The following is an 18,393-nucleotide window of genomic DNA, read 5'->3' on the forward strand; positions in this document are numbered from 1 at the left end:
GAGCTTGGGTGGGAAACTGTCCTTGGTAACTGCTGCTTTTTGAGTCATGATCATACTGAGGAAAAGCATCATTACACATTTTGAAATACACCAATTCAACTCATTATTTCTACTTTTTACTTTTTTTCTTAAAATTCATTTACTTTTGAGATTGTGAAAGTACCTTGTTAATAGCAGAATGGGCTAACATTATCACTGGTCATGTTTTGTACCGTCATCAACTCTGTTTGAGAAATGTCTCATTTGTGCAGTGTTTATACTTATCTTGTTGAGCACAATATTTTTATTTTGTCAGTCAATTTTATATAATTGTGCAAAAGCTGTTGCTGTTTGAGTTCAGTTTTCTTCCTTCTAATTTTCAGGATACTTTTAAATGTGAGTCTCCGTGCTTTAAGCAGAAAAGAATGCAATTAAATATTTTCAACCCCTTAAATGTAAATGGACTTTTCAGGTATGTCTAAATTGATAAACTACAAACATCTAAAGTAAAAGTCATCTGATAATTTGATATTCTAATGTATAAGGAAAAATATATTTTTCCATGGCAGAAATTTGGTGAAAGTGAGAATTCATTGCAGAAGGGAAAGGAGACACTTAATTTTACTTTTTTCCTGCCTCCAGTGGTTGGTGTTTTTCTTCTGTCTGAAAATGTGTTGCTGGAAAAGCGCAGCAGGTCAGGTAGCATCCAAGGAGCAGGAGAATCGACGTTACGGGCATGAGCCCTTCTTCCGTCTCCAAGCTTAGATACTATAACTTATTATTACTTAAGTAAATTAGTTACTTAAACTAGATACACCAATTAACAAATAGAACCATTAATTCAATTACAGTAACTAAATAAGCCAATGATTAGAATATAGTCAGTTCAAATATCTTATCAAATAAATAGTTAGACAGCCAGGTAGTGGTAGTATGTAGAAAGTATTGTGATTCTAGACAGCCACGTACAGTCATAGAGTCATAGAGATGTACAGCATGGAAACAGACCCTTCGGTCCAACTCGTCCAGGCCGATCAGATATCCCAACCCAATCTAGTCCCACCTGCCAGCACCCGGCCCATATCCCTCCAAACCCTTCCTATTCATAAACCCATCCAAATGCCTCTTAAATGTTGCAATTGTACTAGCATCCACCACTTCCTCTGGCAGCTCATTCAATACTCGTTCCACCCTCTGTGTGAAAAAGTTGCCCCTTACGTCTCATCTATATCTTTCCCCTCTCACCTTCAACCTGTGCCCTCTAGTTCTGGACTCCTTGACCCCAGGGAAAAGACTTTGCCTATTTACCCTATCTATGCCCCTCATAATTTTGTAAACCTCTATAAGGACCCCCCTCAGCCTCCGACACTCCAGGGAAAACAGCCCCAGCCTGTTCAGCCTCTCCCTAAAGCTCAAATCCTCCAACCCTGGCAACATCCTTGTAAATCTTTTCTGAACCCTTTCAAGTTCCACAACGTCTTTCCGATAGGAAGGAGACCAGAATTGCACGCAATATTCCAACAGTGTCCTGTACAGCCACAACATGACCTCCCAACTCCTGTACTCATTACTCTAACCAAAAAAAGAAAGCATACCAAACGCCTTCTTCACTGTCTTATCTACCTGTGACTCCACTTTCAAGGAGCTATGAACCTGCACTCGAAGGTCTCTTTGTTCAGCAAATATCTATGATAAGTATCTGTAGCTTGATAAACTCAGCTTAGATCTGGAGTTCCAGCTGCAGATATTGAGCGAATAAGGAAGTTACTTGGACTCTTTGTTCCAAGAGAACTTTCACGCTGGTGAGTGGTGAGGGACAGCGAAGCTGCAACAAAGAGTCAGGCAGATATGGGGATCTAGAATGCAATGATGGAAGAGTCTCAGCCCTCAACAATGACCAACAGGTATGAAAAACTTGTTTCCTGTATGGATGAGAACAAATATTTCAGGGTGGATGCTGAATCTGACACGATGCAGGAGGCCATTAATATGGGGGGGGGAGTGAAAAGGAATGTGGCAGTGATTGGTGAAAGTGTAGTCATAGAAATAGTGTTCTTCATTGCTGTGACCAGAGGTTTCAAAGGTTTGCTACACTGTCTGATGCAAAGAGTAAAGATATATCTGTGGCTCAGGATACAATGAGAGAGGAAGGAGCTTGTTAGCATGGCTTATGTAGGAACCAATGACATAGGTAGAATGAAGAATGATATTCCAGTGAGTTTAAAGTCCAAATCAACAAGCAAAAATTGGAAGGTAATATTCTCTGGATTTGTTATCAAAATTGTGTGCAGTTTGGCATTGCGATTAACACAATAGAAGTTTAATTGTGTGGCTGGCAGAGTAACGTAAGAGGCAGGGTTTCACTTAAAGAACCAATGGCATCAGTACAGTTCCACTGGGAATATCACTACTTAAACCAAATTGGGGCCATCGTTCCAGTGAATCAAAGTATTACACCCGAGACAGGAGGTGGAGCAATAACCTAATAAGGGTTTGGGGCTGTGGGGAAATGGCGCTGATGGGTCAGGATGTGACAGGGAGACTATCAAATGAAATAAGGCATTTGTTTCTAAACAGATGTCAGGGAAAATTAGTCAAAATTAAGATCATATTAATGCTTATCAAAATGACTGATTTCACAGAGCAAATTAAATCAATCAGTAGCATACATAAATTTAACAGGTGTGATTGAATAGCTGTTGCAGAAATAAAGTTGAAAGTACACCCAGGTTGGCTACTAAATATTCAAGGATGCTGAACTTTTATAAAAAAAAATGGCAACATGGAGAAGAGGGATGCAGCCTGTAATAAAGGATCGGAAGAAAATCAATACAGAGGAAGTAACTTAGAAAATCAATCAGTCATTTCATTTGGATGGAGTGAGGAAAAGGCAAAAGGCAGATAACATTGATGAAAATCTTTCTAAACCTCCTAACTATTGTTGAAATGCAGGGCAGGATAAAAATCAGGAAATTAGAAGATCATGTAGTAAGTATAATAAACTAATTATGAAACTTCAATCGTTTTATAGACCAGGGACACCAAATTTATAATAATAGTCTTAGGGCTACATAGATATAAGAATGATTTCAAGGTCAATCCGACTGCCACATTTCTCACCATAGCCCATGTCAATCAGACTTGTGGTCTTAAATCTGAACATAAGATCTCAACATCTCAAATCTCTGTAGCTTTGAAGGGCAAATTGGCTCAGTAGATTGGGAAAACATATGAAAAGGAAACACTAAAAGAATGAAGCCATAATTTGGAATAAATATACCTATTTTATTTTTCAAAAGCCCCACAGTAATAATGGGCTGACCGCTGTAATAAGAGTTGAAGCCCAGAAGGGGAAAATAAACTGGCCCAGTTGAAACAGTTGTGAAATATGTTTTGGGTCCAGTTCAAAATAAATTGATCCCATCACTCTTGGGTTAGCTATATCCAATTGCTAACAGTTGGTACTCTTTACTGGCCATTTTGTGTGTGTAAGTATTTGATCCTTGTTGCCATGCAGTAGAATTTTCTTATTTGAAAACAATGGGCACTGTTTGCTGGCTAATTACTAGTTGGAAACAGCCATCACTAGCCAGCTTTTCCCAGCTGAAAAAAACTGGTATGTCCCCATTGAACCTAGCGTATTGGAAAGGAAATTAGGGGACTTGCCATTAACAAATTAAGGCCTCATACATCAACATCGTGATGTGTGCAGTTCAATGAAGAAACCAAATGAGAGTCTGACTGTAGCAACAAGCTTCAGATCTTAATTTGGATAACAAATGAAATCAAATGTTAATTAAAATTTTTACAAATCATATTAAAAGATATGCCCTTTAGAAAATTCATTTATAACTTAATAGACCTACAGGAAACACTATTTCCTGTTAAAGTCCTGCACTTGATCAGATATGTAGTTTCCATTTCTTTGTCTTTTTTGTCACATCCTCTGCCCTTGGCCCTGAGGTACAGTAGCACACTGGTGGGCAGAGAGAGGAACAAGACATAAGTAAGGATTTTTATTGAGTTTATCCAGCAAAGCATAAAGGATGTTCCAACAAAGTTACAGCACAGTTTCAAAGCAGAAGCAAACATGTCGCCTAAATGGACTACTCTGATATGTTATATACTTGCACCTCCCTTGTTTTCTCCTGGTCCACAATGTTGGCTAGTAGACACCAGTTCAAAGCTTGCTTTGGGTCTGTCTCACCCATGGCTTTGCTCCCCTGATCCTCATGAAAGTGAGTGGGTGAGGCTGTGTGGGTGAGGGAGGTAAGCTGGCCAAGCGGCTGAGTAAGGTTACCCAGGTAAAGTGGATCTTGATGTTTCTTCAAGTGATGCCCTACTGTCTGTTGCCCACTACTGAACTAAAGGCTCCTTTCTTCAACTCCATTGCCTTGCTCGCTTCCTCTTTTAGATTGATATTATCCTAATTCTAACATTCACCAGCATTTAATAATACCAGATGTGTAAAGTCTAGCCATGTTGTCAATGACTAATATGGTACATTTCCCAATACCTTTCTTCAAGAAGCCTGTTTCAGTGCAGAAATAAGTGGAGTGAAGGGACAGGAAGGGAAGATTACATTAAAAACAGAATTGGCAGCGCAGGAAACTTGCACCAAGTGTGCAGCAGTATTGAGATTCCAGGAAACCGTGTTCTAAGCATATTCATTGTGCACTGTTCAACATGTGGAGATTTTCCATATATTACCAATGATGTTGCCTGCGTAATTTAGTTTTATACAAAATAAATTAAAATAGAACAAGGATTATACATGCACGTCTAATGGATTTTCATTTTGAAAATGCACATTTTTCCAGCTCATATGTACTGTGCATACTTGGAATATTGCAGCTTAAACACAAGTGTCATAAAATCTGTAAATCAGCCACCCAGCTCTGGAAAGAAATAACTAATGTTCATATATGAGCAATACCACCCATGTAAAAGGTTGCAGGGGGCTTATGCAACTCCAGAGAGTCAATCATCAATTCCCAGGTTAACTGTTCCCAGTAAGCCACGACCAGTTATGGTTGATCGAATGATGTGTGGAACAATTAGTAGTTGGATTTCCCAGTTGTTCTCAAAATGTATCTGCTTTCCGAGTTAGATACGGTAGCAATTTTGAAGTAGTGTCAATTTATTTTTCCTTCTGGAAGATAGCATTTGATTAAAAGAACAGACTTACAATATCGCCAAAAAGAAAAGTAATACAAAGATTGATATGACTCTAGAATTCAGCAACAAGGTTGATAAGGAAATAAAAGTAGGCAGGCTGCAACTAGCAGGATAACTCCAAGATCAGTATTTGAGTCCAGAAATTTGCAGTCTGTACTAATGGCTTAAATGAGTTAACTATGTATGACATTGCCAGTTTGATAATAGAAAGTTAGGTGTGAAAGTAAGCAGTGAGTAGGATGCAGAGAGAATGCAGAGGAATAATGACAGATTGGGTACATAAGCAAGATCATAACAAATAGAATTACAGTTTGAAGTGTGAAAATATTCATCCAATTATTTAGTAGGTGAAGTAATAAAGCAGGGTGTCCTCGAATAGTGAGAGACTGGAAAATGTTGGCATTTCAGGAATCTAGTCGTCCTTATACAATGAATCACATTAAGTTAGCATGCAGGTATAACAAGTAATTAGAAAGGCAGAAAGTATATCTGTTTTTCTCACAATGATTGGAGAGGAAGAAAATATTAACACAATTAAACAGGGCACTGGTCAGCCTACATTTGAAGCAGAGCATTCAAAGAATTTTGATGTCCTTCATTAACCTTGAGGGGAGACAACCTGGTTTCAGGACCGCTGATTTCTGAGATGGTGATTATCCAATGAGGAGAGATTGAGAAGCTTAGGTCTAAAATTCATTGAGGTTTCCAGGAATAAGCGGTTGTTTAATTGAAACTTGAAGTTCTGAAGAGGTGTTAAGAAAATATTTCTCTAGCCTCATGAATCTAGAAAACCAGGTCACAATCTTGGAATATAGGGTTGGTCATTTAGGATTTAAATGAGGAGAATTTTTTGATTGTGCATCTTTGGAATTCTCAAATTGAAAGAACTGTAGATGCTCAGTCACTAAGTACATTTAAGACAGAAATTGATGGAGGTTTGTGTACTAACAGAATTATGGTACATGGGGATAATGCAGGAAGGTGCAGTTGAGGTAATGTTGAAGATCAGCCTTGACCTTGTAAGTAACAGCAGGCTCAAAAAGTCAAATCACCCATTACTGTTACTCTTGTGTTCTTATATAAAACTTCATTTTGCTCAGTGCCATTTAGGAATGTATATATTTATATAAAGGCTTAACATTTTTTTTATAAATCATTTTCACAGTGGAAATTATCCAAGTATTATTGAAAAATGACATTGTGATACTTGTATCAAAATATGTTTTCAAATTGATCTGCTTAATCTGACAAAATTAATTAAATCATCTATAACATTTTTCCTTATTTAGATCCAAGTCAGTCAATGAGACAAACCAAGACACCTTTCTTTATGAATACCAAGTTATTAACTATTCAGTCATACTGCTCCTTCCACACATTTGTCCCACTCATTCCTCTACATGGACAATTAATTAATCTATTAACCTCAATCATCTACTCAACTACTTGCTATATGGTCAACATATGTCTATTGAAGATGTTGTAGACCATCATTGGTGTTAAATATAGCTTGCTAATGTATGTAGTGATTAATTGCAAAAAATTATGAATTTTCTAAATAGGGGAAGAATATCACAAAAAGTATTTTTGACTATTATAAGCTTTAACAAATTGCTTGTATCAAATTTTATTACAAAAAAAGTCTGTTTTCTGTGTCTTGATAATAAGTCATATTTGCTCACCTATAGCAGGTAGTCTTTAAGAGTGCAATGCTTTGGCTTGCAAAGAAAGGAGATAAAATGTCTTCAGTACTTTTTCTCCATCTTCCACTCTACCTGCAGCAGAAGAGTCATCGGAATCCTGGATCAATAACCTGAACAGAAAAGTTTCTGTATCTTTGTTGCAAAAGTTACTGCAGATGAACAGAAGAGTCTCAAAATTCAGTTACAAAATTTTTTGAGTTCAGTCTTGTATTTAGGTTTTGAACGATTATGGAGATAGTTGTGAATATTTTACCCACACAGTACTGTTTTCTTTTCTAGCGTAATTTTGATGGAAACCCGGATCAGTCTTTTTAAGACTGAGGATTTTGCATGCATTGCAGCCTTACTTGACAAAGTGAAGATGCAAAATCAAAAAATTAAAGTAAGGTTTAGGTAAGTTTAAAACTAAATTAGATTGATTAATTAATTGATTTGCTTGTCCAATGAATTGCTTTTTCAGTTGAAGACACTATAACTAAGGAGTCAAAGGTTGAATTTAATTCTGTACTTAATATTGTTTTCAAATCATTGCCTCACTAAGGGTTATATAGAGTGGGTATTACAATCATGATCATACCAACTAAGAGTTGGGACCTGCCAAACATCTTCCACGTTTCTTGGAATGAGGTAAATTGACCAGTTTGGTACATTCACGAACACTCTGGATGAAATCTTGCATTGGAGTAATCTATGGATAAAGGAAGTCCTTCCCTATTCTGTATGGTCCACTATCATGAGGAAGTGCATTTACTTCCTGATGACTATGTCTCGAATTTAAGAACTTCGAACAAAAAAAGATTCTTGGATATGTATGTCATGGCAGGACTAGCTTTTATTGCCCATCCCTAATCATTGTTGAACCAAGGGTTATGAATTGGATAGAATACAGTTACAAATACAAATTGTAAAACTAGTTTAGCTTTCTGTGACAAAAGCAAGTGTAGCGGATACTGAAAGTCTGAATTAAAAACAAGAAATATTGGAAATACTGAGCAAGTCAAACATCATATATGGAGAGAAAGAGAAGTAAGTTTTCAAGGTAAGAACATTTCATCAGAATCTATCTAACATTTAATATCCTGTTGCTTTACTTGACTGACTCTTGGGATTAAGAAGGGATTCTACAGAGCTTTAGCCAATGATGATTTTCTTTTTCAAGAAACTGACCAAATTGGAAGACATCCTGGATTTAATAATCTAAGGAGGAAATGTGGTCAGTGAGTGTCTTACTTCTCCAGATGTGACATAGAATATGGCATTCATTCTCGAGACTTCAAACAGCACTGGCATTATAAAACTGAGAACTTTCAGCAGTTTGTCACTGTGAAACTTTTACACATCACCCGATTTGTAGAGATGGGCAATCTTACAGTGTGTTGATTGTTTTCTCTCCCATGATTCTGATAGACATTGCAGTATAAATGTGGGCATTTATGTGGGCACCATCATACAGAGCAGGTTGCTGTGCCTGAAAGACAGCCCAACAATAAACCCAGTATACCCAGTCCCATCTGCATCTACATTGTGTACATTCTCTCTCCCTTTTGTGGTGGTATGTGCATGTGACACCTTTCTGATGGAATTGATTTTGTTCCTGAGTTCACTGATTAATGATGAATGCAAATGAAATGGTTGTGTACTCCATCAGCTTTGCAACAGCAGGGTGTACCGTCTGTTGTGGGAAAGAACCAACATAGTAGAAAAGTGCTTTGAACAAATTGTTTTCAGATTCCTGTTGTGTCTTTGTAAGTGGTCATAGAGTTTAGAGATCTACAGTTCAACAAAAGGCCCTTTGGTCCATGACATCCAAGCCAGTCACAAACAATAACCTGACTATTCTAATCCTGTTTTCCAGTACTTGGCCCATAGCTTTGTGTGACTTGGCATTGCAAGTACACATCTAGTGGTTTCTTGGCACATGAGCATTGGATCTGTAGAGTTTGCTTGTTACTTTTCTCTACTTCAGAGCTTTTGGACTCATAAAATGGTACTGATGTGGCAAACTCTGGCAATGCTGTTTTCTGTCTTTCTGGCCCAGTTGACTTGAGAAACAGCCTTCAATTATTTTTGTTTCGATTTGACATGTTGAGTGAATTACCAAGGTCTTTTTCCACAGTTAGGGGATCCTAAGTACAGGGCCTAGGTTTAAAATGAGAGAGAGAAGATTTAAAAGGGACACAACGGTAACTTTTTCAGGCAGATTGATGCGTATGGAATGAGCTGCTAGAGGAGGTGATGGAGACTAGTAAAATTACAACACTTAAAAGGTATCTGGATAGGTACATGAATAGGAAAGTTTAAGAAGGTTATGGGTCAAATGCTGGCAAGTGGGACTGGGTCAGATTGGGATGTCTGGTTAGTGCAGATGAGTTGGACTGAAGGGTCTGTTGTCATGCTATATGACTCTATGTTCAACATCACTGAAGTCTTACTTGATTGCTTGTTGCCAAAACATGTGCAATATTGATCATTTGTCTTATTTGCTGAGTCTGTTGGAAGAGAGCTGATTTGCTGAGATTAGTTTATGGCAGCAGAGTAGGATGCTTCACCCAGAACGCCTCTGCTCCGCCTGTTCTTTCTCTTTTCCTTTTCTTTTTCTTCTTAGCAGTCCTAGAGCAACATGAGGGGAAACATGACCCGGAACAGCGCAAGGGGAAGCGTGACCTGGAACAACACAAGGGGAAGTGAGTCCTGGAAAAGCACGAAGGGAAACAATTCCTGGAGCAGCGCACGGGGAAGGATGATCTGAACAGCATGAGGGGAACTGGGTCCTGGAGCAGCATTAGGGAAGCATGATCCAGGACAGCATGAGGGGAAATGAGTCCTGGAGCAGCATTAGGGGAAGCATGATCCAGAACAGCGTGAAGGGAAACGAGTCCTGGAGCAGCATTAGGGGAAACATGATCCAGAACAGTACAAGGGGAAGCGAGTCCTGGAGCAGCGCGAGGGGAAGTGTGTCCCAGAGCAGCTCAACTTATCTTGGTGCAGCTGAATGTGGGTGCAGAGTGGACTGGAGTCTTGGAGCAGAGCGGGACAGTTGTTGGACTGGAGTCTGGCACGGGTGGTCACACCACATGCTTGCCGAACTGCTGTAATGTAATATCAATTTGAAATTCTTTACCGGACTTCAATGTCAATCCTTTAACTATGTTATAACTATCTTGCTTCTAACTATTTTTAGACACTGTAAGTAATGCTACTACTTTTCCTTTTATTCCTCTTTTGTATCGAAGATTTGTACCAAGGTACTTGTTCCTAAGATGGCGCCATTAGAGACAGCCATTGTAAAAACATGTACTGGAGTACATGTGACAATGCAGGATATCCTATTCCATTCTATTTGTGGTTATAAAATGGTTGTGTACCTTTTGCATTTCTGTTACATCTTAATTGGTGTAAATGTCTCAAAATATCTTTTGAATTTTTCATCAATGCTCATTGATCTATGACAGATTGATATAGACAAAAATTCCTGGTCAGTAATACAGCAATAGTGCCTGACCAAAAATCTGGCATCAAGTTCCTTTCAAAGAAAATCTTCTCTATTGATTTGAGATTATGTTTTTTTCTTCAGATAGTTATTTTAGTGAGAACAGAGTGTGGATAACCTGCACGCCTTTTTGTTGCTTATCCCAAACTGCAGTACCACTTGTGTGTCTGTCACCAGGGCGCAGTTGAATTTTGCTCCCTCTTAAAAACTGAACTTAAAATACGATGCAATCTTTCGAAAGTAGACAAAGATCTTCCAAAAGCTTGATACCAGGAAGCATGGTTTCCTATTTCTCAGCATCTTCATCATCCCTGTGAAGTTCTAAGAAAGAAACAAAAAGATTTAGTAAGGAGCAGAAGTACTGCATGTGCTGTTCAAACATGGATTTCTTTATTTTAATGCTAGTCTCCACCTGAAATAAAAGCATTAAGTGGAAAAAATCCAATGTTCAGTGCACAGGAATCAGAATGGAATTTGGTTCTGCAGAATTTAGTTATTTAAGTCAATTAAATCCTGTCTAGCTTGTAGTGCATCATGCACCAAAGCACTGTAATGCACAAGGGGAGCTTCCTTCTCCTCCATGTCCACATCTCCCCCCTTGGAAGACTGTTCCCATTGACCTAACTTCTCTGCATCTAACACACCATATGATTCGTGCCTGTAGAAAGGCAGCGCACAGCACAGCAGAATGATTGGGCCCAATCTGGCTAGGTGAGATTGTAGCAACCCCTCCCCATCCACCCCACCAGTTCAAGCAATGGAACTGCATTTTTAGTGGCCCTTATAGTCTGCTGCACCATAGCCCTGGTCAAAGCACAGGCAGCATTCTAGCTGGGTTTCACATCAATTAATACATTGCACAATGGTGTCATCAGCCATGATTGGAGAGGGAGTCCTTGTCCCACAGTAAACAGCCTTGTAATGCTTATGCATGCTCAAATAGAGTAGATAGATGTGAGTCCTGTAGGATGTAGGAGTCATGGCAGAGGCCAGGCTAGTAGGCACATACTTCCAGGAAGGAGCACTGGTGATCACATGTCACCTGAACATTAATGAATGTTGTTATATGGTCCTCTCAGTGCCATGTAGTAGTAGTGGCACCTTGCACCTGGTGAAACCAGTTATGTTCCTGAACTTCACTGCCTGAGCTGTTGCATTGATCTCTTCATGGGAAACAAGATAAATCAGTGTGATTGTGCATAGATGGCATTGGTTGCTGTCCTGATGCGTTTGGGAGTTTGCAACGACACAGGTCATCCATCATTCCCTGGAAGGAGCTAGTTGTATACAAATTCAAAGCAGCTTTTGTTTTCATAGATAATGGCCTCCCACTCCTGCAGCCCTCAGACCTTACTCTAATAACTGGCATAGTTTTATCACAGTGTCCCTGGAAATGCGGAGGCTGTGTCAACATTGTGCTTTGCTTATCACCAAGAACTAGATTTGAGAGCGAAATACCCTGGCTCTGCTTTGTCCCCAATACATCTGAAGAGTCCTTTACCTATGCCCTTCACCTGAGAACTGTGTGCTCCTCAGCCTCAGCTGCAGTTTGCAGTCTCTCCAGGATTCATTGTTGAATCTGTTTCTCCTGCTTTTACCCTCCTAACACAATAGCCACTGCAACCAAAGTCATATCTGTAGGTGGGTTCATGGTTCCTACTGACAAAGACATTTGTTGAGAACACAAGAAACAGAACAGGTTCTTAGCTCAGAGAAGGATCAGTACTCACATACCTCCATACACACATTCCTCCATATAAGAAGACATGCAGTGCCCCAATAACAAAACTCAAATATGGAGTTCTCATGCCTCTTGGATAGCTACCTCGGTGGTCAAGATGCTACATTAGCTGAGTGAGCCACACATTGAGAGGACAAAGGCATAAATTATGCATTTTCAGAATGCAGCTACACTTCATTTGCAATCATATCACAGAGCATGTAAAATATTTGCAATGGAAAAGTGATTGGAGTTCAAATACTGGTCACAGGCAATACCCACCAAATCATTGGTCTTTACAAATTGGACACAGAGATCTCAATGTAGCAGGTGTTAGCACCATCCCATGTCTCTTGGGATTGTTCCATATATTCTGAACCCTTTTCACCCTCATCGTACATTAATTTTGGAAATTCTCGTTACAGGCAGTAGTATCCATCATTGTACTGTCAGTGCAGGTATAGTGGGGATTGCTTCCTTATCCCACAGTGCCATTGGAGGTATCGCAAGTACTGTACACATTGTGGCCAGAATCCAGTTCTTTTAAAGTGGATGGTGCTAACACCAGCTACATTGAGATATCTGTGTGCAATTTTCAAAGGCCAGTCATATGGTGGGTAGTGCCTAGGACTAATACTTGAACTCCAATCACTTTTGCAGTGCAAGTATTTTACATGTTCAATGATATGATTGCAAATGAAGTGTAGCTACATTCTGAAAGTGCATAATTGATACTTTTGCCCTCTCAATGTCTTGCCTCCAGCAGAAATGGCTCCTGAGCTATTTACCATCAACCTGATATTGATCCCACCCACTTTGGGCACTGACCCAGGCAATTTCTAGTTGCAGGTTGCTTTAAGGAATACCCCACCCTAGAGTCTCCATGTATCCTTTTACCTAGCCCATTTACGCTGATGAGTCCATCATGTGGAACTGTGCCTACAAGGATTTTCTTTGCTTGTGAGCCTTGAGCCTCAACAGTACACTTTAATGATGACCACTGTCCCTTGTACACTCCTCCTGTGAAGCCACAGTGGTAGTCCAATCCAGTCCAATCTGTACTGCTTACTCCCCTTGCACTTTGACTTTCACCCTGTCAGTGATTGTCTCCCCACCTTAACACATGCTTCTGCTTCTCCCCACCCCAGCCTTGAGTGGCTCCACCCCTATTGCCATAACCCCCTTGCTCCCTTATTCCCCTTCCACCAATCAACATATGGACTGATTACTCTTCAGTCCCATGATTGATGAACACACAGCTGCAAGAAAGGAGTGTCCAGTCTCTGGACTGCTGCACATGTAGCTCCCTGACTAACAGTATGCGATCCTCCCCTCTGATTTCAATGGCCCGACAGTGTTGAATGTAGCCTGTTCCCTGGACTATAGCTGGATGCATTGCTTGACCATGACTGCCCTAAGTGGATGACTGACCATAGCTCTGCCTGTGGCTGTGTGCAGATTCTGATCTTGACTGACAGTATTGAGGCCACCTGAGTGATAGCAACCCTCACTCTCTTGACTTGATGGAGGGCTATCTCAGTCATAATTTCGGACATAGCCATTTAGTTGAAAAATCAAGCACTGCGTTTGCCATGCAGGCAGTTGGCACATGCTATAGGTTTAAGATTGAAATCTCACTGAGGCATACCACAAGATGCCTGCCTCCTGGACTGATCAGTGCTGACAAACATAACAAGCAGACTGACTAAACAGTAAGTCCACACAGCAATACTGTGAGCATTTAGTAAAAAACTGTAAGGACTGCAGATGCTGTAAATTAGAAACAAAAACAGAAATTGCTGGAAAAGCTCAGCAGATCTGGCAGCATCTGTAGGGAGAAATCAAGTTAACGTTTTGGGTCTGGTGAACTGAGGAATTTGTTGCTGTGAGCATTTAGGCTCTGGCTGAACTGCTATCACACTGGAAGCCAACCACACAAGGTAAGGCAAGGTAGAGGTGCTGTGAACATCCAGCTAAGCGCTAAGTGAGTGACCACTGAGAGACCAAGTGTGCAGCCCTGTGATTTAGTTTGGTCCAGTCCATGACTGCGTGCAAGACCCTGCGCATAATATGTCCTTGAAGAAACATATCACTGCTAGTTACCGGTACACCCTGAAGTGTATTTTTACACATGTGGATGGATGAGGTGACATTAGTATTCTGAGAGGCTGGCTGATGTCAGATGCCAGTGTATGTAGACATAAGGTGTGTGAGGCTGGTATCCTGGAGTGTGCATTGACATTTTGTTGCTGGTGTCAAGGGGAAGCAGTGAGCTGGTGTTGACAGGCTCTGAATTTTTTACTGTGAATTGTTAATGTCCAGTTCCCTTGTGGCAGGTCGTAGAATAGGAAGCTCCATATTTAATGAGGTAAGAATCGCTGTGAATGAGGTTGTTAAAAGCAATAATCCTCATTAATAGGCATCTCAAAGCTGGCTAGCAAGAATGTTGACAACTGAAACTCTGCTTGAATATGCAGCCATTTGCTCCTGACATCAAGAAAGGTGTCACCTGACTTTTCACAACATTGTCTCCCATTATTATCTCAGTTTCTGTCATTGATGGGTCTCTTTGGCACAGTGGTAATGTCCCTACATCTGAACTAGATGGCTTGGGCTAAGGTCCATCTGCTCCAGAGATGTATTATAGCATCTCTGAACAGATTGATTAGAAAATATCTAGTCCATGTTGTTCAGGCCCCAGAAAGTTTTCAACCTAAATTTGTGTTGTTCTTTGATCTTTCAATAATTTATTTAACCATTCTTAGGAATTGTTCTGTTCTTAATAGAAAAGAAATTGTGGCGCTTGCAGCCCAGTCTTTAATATATGTGCATTCCTATATTTTGTTTCTCTGCTGTCGGTCTATTTTAAGTAACTTCCTTCTGAGAGGTGTTGGTAAACTTTGGGCACTGTAAGTAAAATAGGTGTAGGACATTATTGTTTTACATGATTATAGCTGGTACTGGAAGTAAAGAATGGTGTTGTTGATAGCTGAAAGGGTAACAGTTTTGAAGTTAAAGAAAAGATACTGCAGTTGATGGGATTTACAACCCAATAATTGATGCCTACTATTATAGACTACTATTGTAGTCTACTCATAGTGGCTGCTGGTGAGTTAAACATCAGCTTTATCATTGTGCACCAGCTTTTTGACACCTGGTGCATTTGTGTTTTTGTTGCCGATGTCAGTCTGACATTAAACATATCTAACTTGGAAAATTAGACTCCTTTTACACCTGAAAGAAAGAGGGAAAATAAGGAGTCCTGTTGGCAATGATTAAAATTGATGCCAAAAATAATACACGTTACAATAATGTGGTTCTTCTAACGTAATGAAATGTCCCAAGGCACTTCACAGGATCATTACAAAGCACAATTTGATACTGAGTTGCATAAGAACTCACATAACAAATGCTCAGAAAAATTATTTTAAAAAGTACAAAGATTTAATGAGTATTGGAATAGGTGAGAGGAAAATAAAAGGTCAACTTCTCAATAACAGTAAAAAATCATTGAAACAAATTACTTATGTGCAGACTATAAAATATCAGATCTGTTCTGTATAATTTGATGGAAATGTCTTGGGAAGAAATTAAAAATGGCAGATGTGTTAAATCAGTTCTTCATGTTAACCTCCACAGATGATGACTACAAAGATATTCCAATTACAGGCATACTAGTTCAAGTAATCTGTAGCATGTAAAGGGCAGTGGTACATTTGTCATGGATAAACTCACACCATTAAATGTAAAGGGTAATTGCACTGCACAATGGATGCTTGGTCATTGTCAAGCAGATTAGTTTGGGGTAATAACAGGTACAGCACTGATTGACACATTCTGATCCCCCGATGTCGGACACAAAGGTTTCCTGGCAAGTAACAGCTGTAACCTAATGCAAATAATTGCAGAGTTCTTTACTTAAGAGTGGAGGGAATAAACATTTGTTGTGCATAAATGGTGTTACAATTGTTCAGGGTCAAATAGAAAGAGTCTGAACAGTCTTGTCGCTACACAAATCATGTTCAACTGGTGTAAAACAGTCATTATCAAAGTCAATAGAATGTTAAACTACATAATCAAAGGAGGGTGAGGAAATGGTAACCAAATTATACAGCACTCTGGTTAGACCACATTTTGAATACTGAATCCTATCTGGTAATTGGTACACAAGGAAAACATTGAAATGCTGAATGTAAAACAGAGAGTGCCCATAAACAAAACAAAAAATTGCTGGAAAAGCTTAGCAGCTTTTCTGTGGAGAGAAATCAGAGTTAATGTTTTGGGTCCGGTGACCATTCCTCAGAATACCCATGAGACTGGTCATTGGTTCATAGGATCTAAGATATCTACAAAGCTTGCAAACACTTGAAATGTTCAGTTGGGAAAGAGCTTCTAGAGATGATCTTACAGTGGCAGAGCCATTAGTAAATGGTAAAGGGCTTGCTTTATTTCTTTAAATTCAAACATAGGAGTAAGACCAGGGGATTATTTTTATTCATTCATGGGATGTTAGTGTTGCTGGCTGGGCCAGCAGTTATTGCCTGTATCTGGTTGCCAATCAGAAAGGCAATAATTTTTAAGACTGCTACATCTTTTTTTACTCAGAATAATTTATATTGAATGTATAGCTGGCCTTCCCAACCCTGCTTTGCCTTGATTTTAGGGGTGTCAGGAGTGGCACTTATTGTGACCGGTTGAGGCCTTTGAGCCCATTAATGTGTCAAAGTAGTGGCCTCATCCTGTTGCCACTCTGATTTTGATGAGCGGCAGGAGAGGCCGACAGCTAAATTGTAGCCTGACAGGTTTAACCCTCTGCACTGCAGGTATGTGAAGGAGTTGAATCCTTCTTTCTAGGCTCCCTGTGCCAAAGGGAGATCTCCATCCCTGCTTCCCTCTGCATTGTTTTGGCTCTCTTCATTCACTTTCCTAGACCTCCCCTCCCCCTCCCCAATGTGCACACACTCACTCGCTTACACTCTTGCACACTCCAACATTTTCCTTGACCCACCTACTGACTCTCCCCAATTCCTATGACTGCCTCATAACTGGACTGAGTGGGTTGTCTTATGAGAATAGATTGGAGAGGCTAGTCAGTTTTCCACTGGAATTTAGAAAAGCGAGAGGTGATTTGAGTGAAGTATGAATGGTTCTGACAATTTTGGCATGTAAAAGATGTTTCATCTTGTGGGTCAATCCAAAGGGTCCCCCTTGCAGGACAGAGACAAGGAGAATGTTTTTTTCCCTCTGAGGGTCGTGAGACATTACAACTCCAGGAAGGTAGTGGAGATGGTTATTTCATGTTTTCAAGACAGAGATGGATGAGTTGTGGAAGGAAATCAAGGAAGTCAGTGGTTGATAGGATTGTGAAATTTGAAACACAGAATAACTATCCCCTTTGATGGGATGAATGGTCTACCTTAGATCCTATTTCCTATGGTCATAAACTAATTAAAGGGCTGTTACATGAAAAACTAAAGCATAGCAAACAAACCAAGTGGAAGCACTCCATTGTGTCCTTCCAGACGCAAGGTGATCAAGGTCTCTGTGTATGAAAGCACAGCAGCTTCCCTTATCATCTGTGGATCAGAATTACAGTCATGTTGCAGTAATGTAATCAGAGCCTGACATGATATTTAAAAAAAAACACTATCCTCTTTTATGCTGAAAAGAATAGGTTAAAATTACAACTACAAAGGGGCAGAAGGATTAATAGGCTAAGTCACAGTGACCATTTTAAAAATCGGCATTTTCATGTGGTTTCTTGTCAGTTAAAGGTTAATCTGTTTCAAAGAATCAATGAGACAGTGCAGTCAAGTTTTGGCTCTTACCACATGAATTGCTTCACTTGGTTCATCTCATTATCGAACAGCAGCAGACAACTATAAGAATCAATGCTGACTGTGCAGCTTTCTGAGATCTGAACTGCTCACATTACCTCGTCTCTTTCCTGAGATTATCTCATGATCCGACAGAAATCCTTCAGTACAAAATAAGTTCAAAATATAGGAACCTTAAAAGTACAGGACTGAGGAGTAAAAGAAAAAATACATGTAGAGGTTTTAATAAATTCACATTTACAGCAATGGAAAGAAAAGGTTTGATCGCATCTAATATGAGAGTGGGATCAGCCTCAATTGACTTACGCAAAAAATAAGAGAGCTACTACCCTTACAGATTAGTGAACAGCAGTAAAGAAGTTGTGAAAATGAGGTATATGTAATTTGCAGAGGTTCGTAATAATAGGAGTCATAATAATGGATTCCCTTTAATTACGCTGAGACAAGCTGGTATAAGCCAATGTTTATCAAAATAGAGAGTTGTTT

General features: G+C 39.6%; 1 protein-coding gene across 1 annotated transcript in view; it reads left to right on the forward strand.

Annotated features, from left to right (window-relative positions):
- LOC140486199 (cilia and flagella-associated protein 47-like) overlaps positions 1-18,393 on the forward strand; it is a 482,883-nt gene that overhangs the window by 172,908 nt on the left and 291,582 nt on the right. Inside the window, exons 40-41 of the mRNA XM_072584990.1 lie at positions 363-451; positions 7,140-7,253. Of these exons, the coding sequence (XP_072441091.1) occupies positions 363-451; positions 7,140-7,253 (203 nt within the window). The remainder of the gene's footprint in view (positions 1-362; positions 452-7,139; positions 7,254-18,393) is intronic.

Source organism: Chiloscyllium punctatum, chromosome 15, assembly GCF_047496795.1.
Source record: "Chiloscyllium punctatum isolate Juve2018m chromosome 15, sChiPun1.3, whole genome shotgun sequence".
NCBI lineage: Eukaryota > Metazoa > Chordata > Chondrichthyes > Orectolobiformes > Hemiscylliidae > Chiloscyllium > Chiloscyllium punctatum.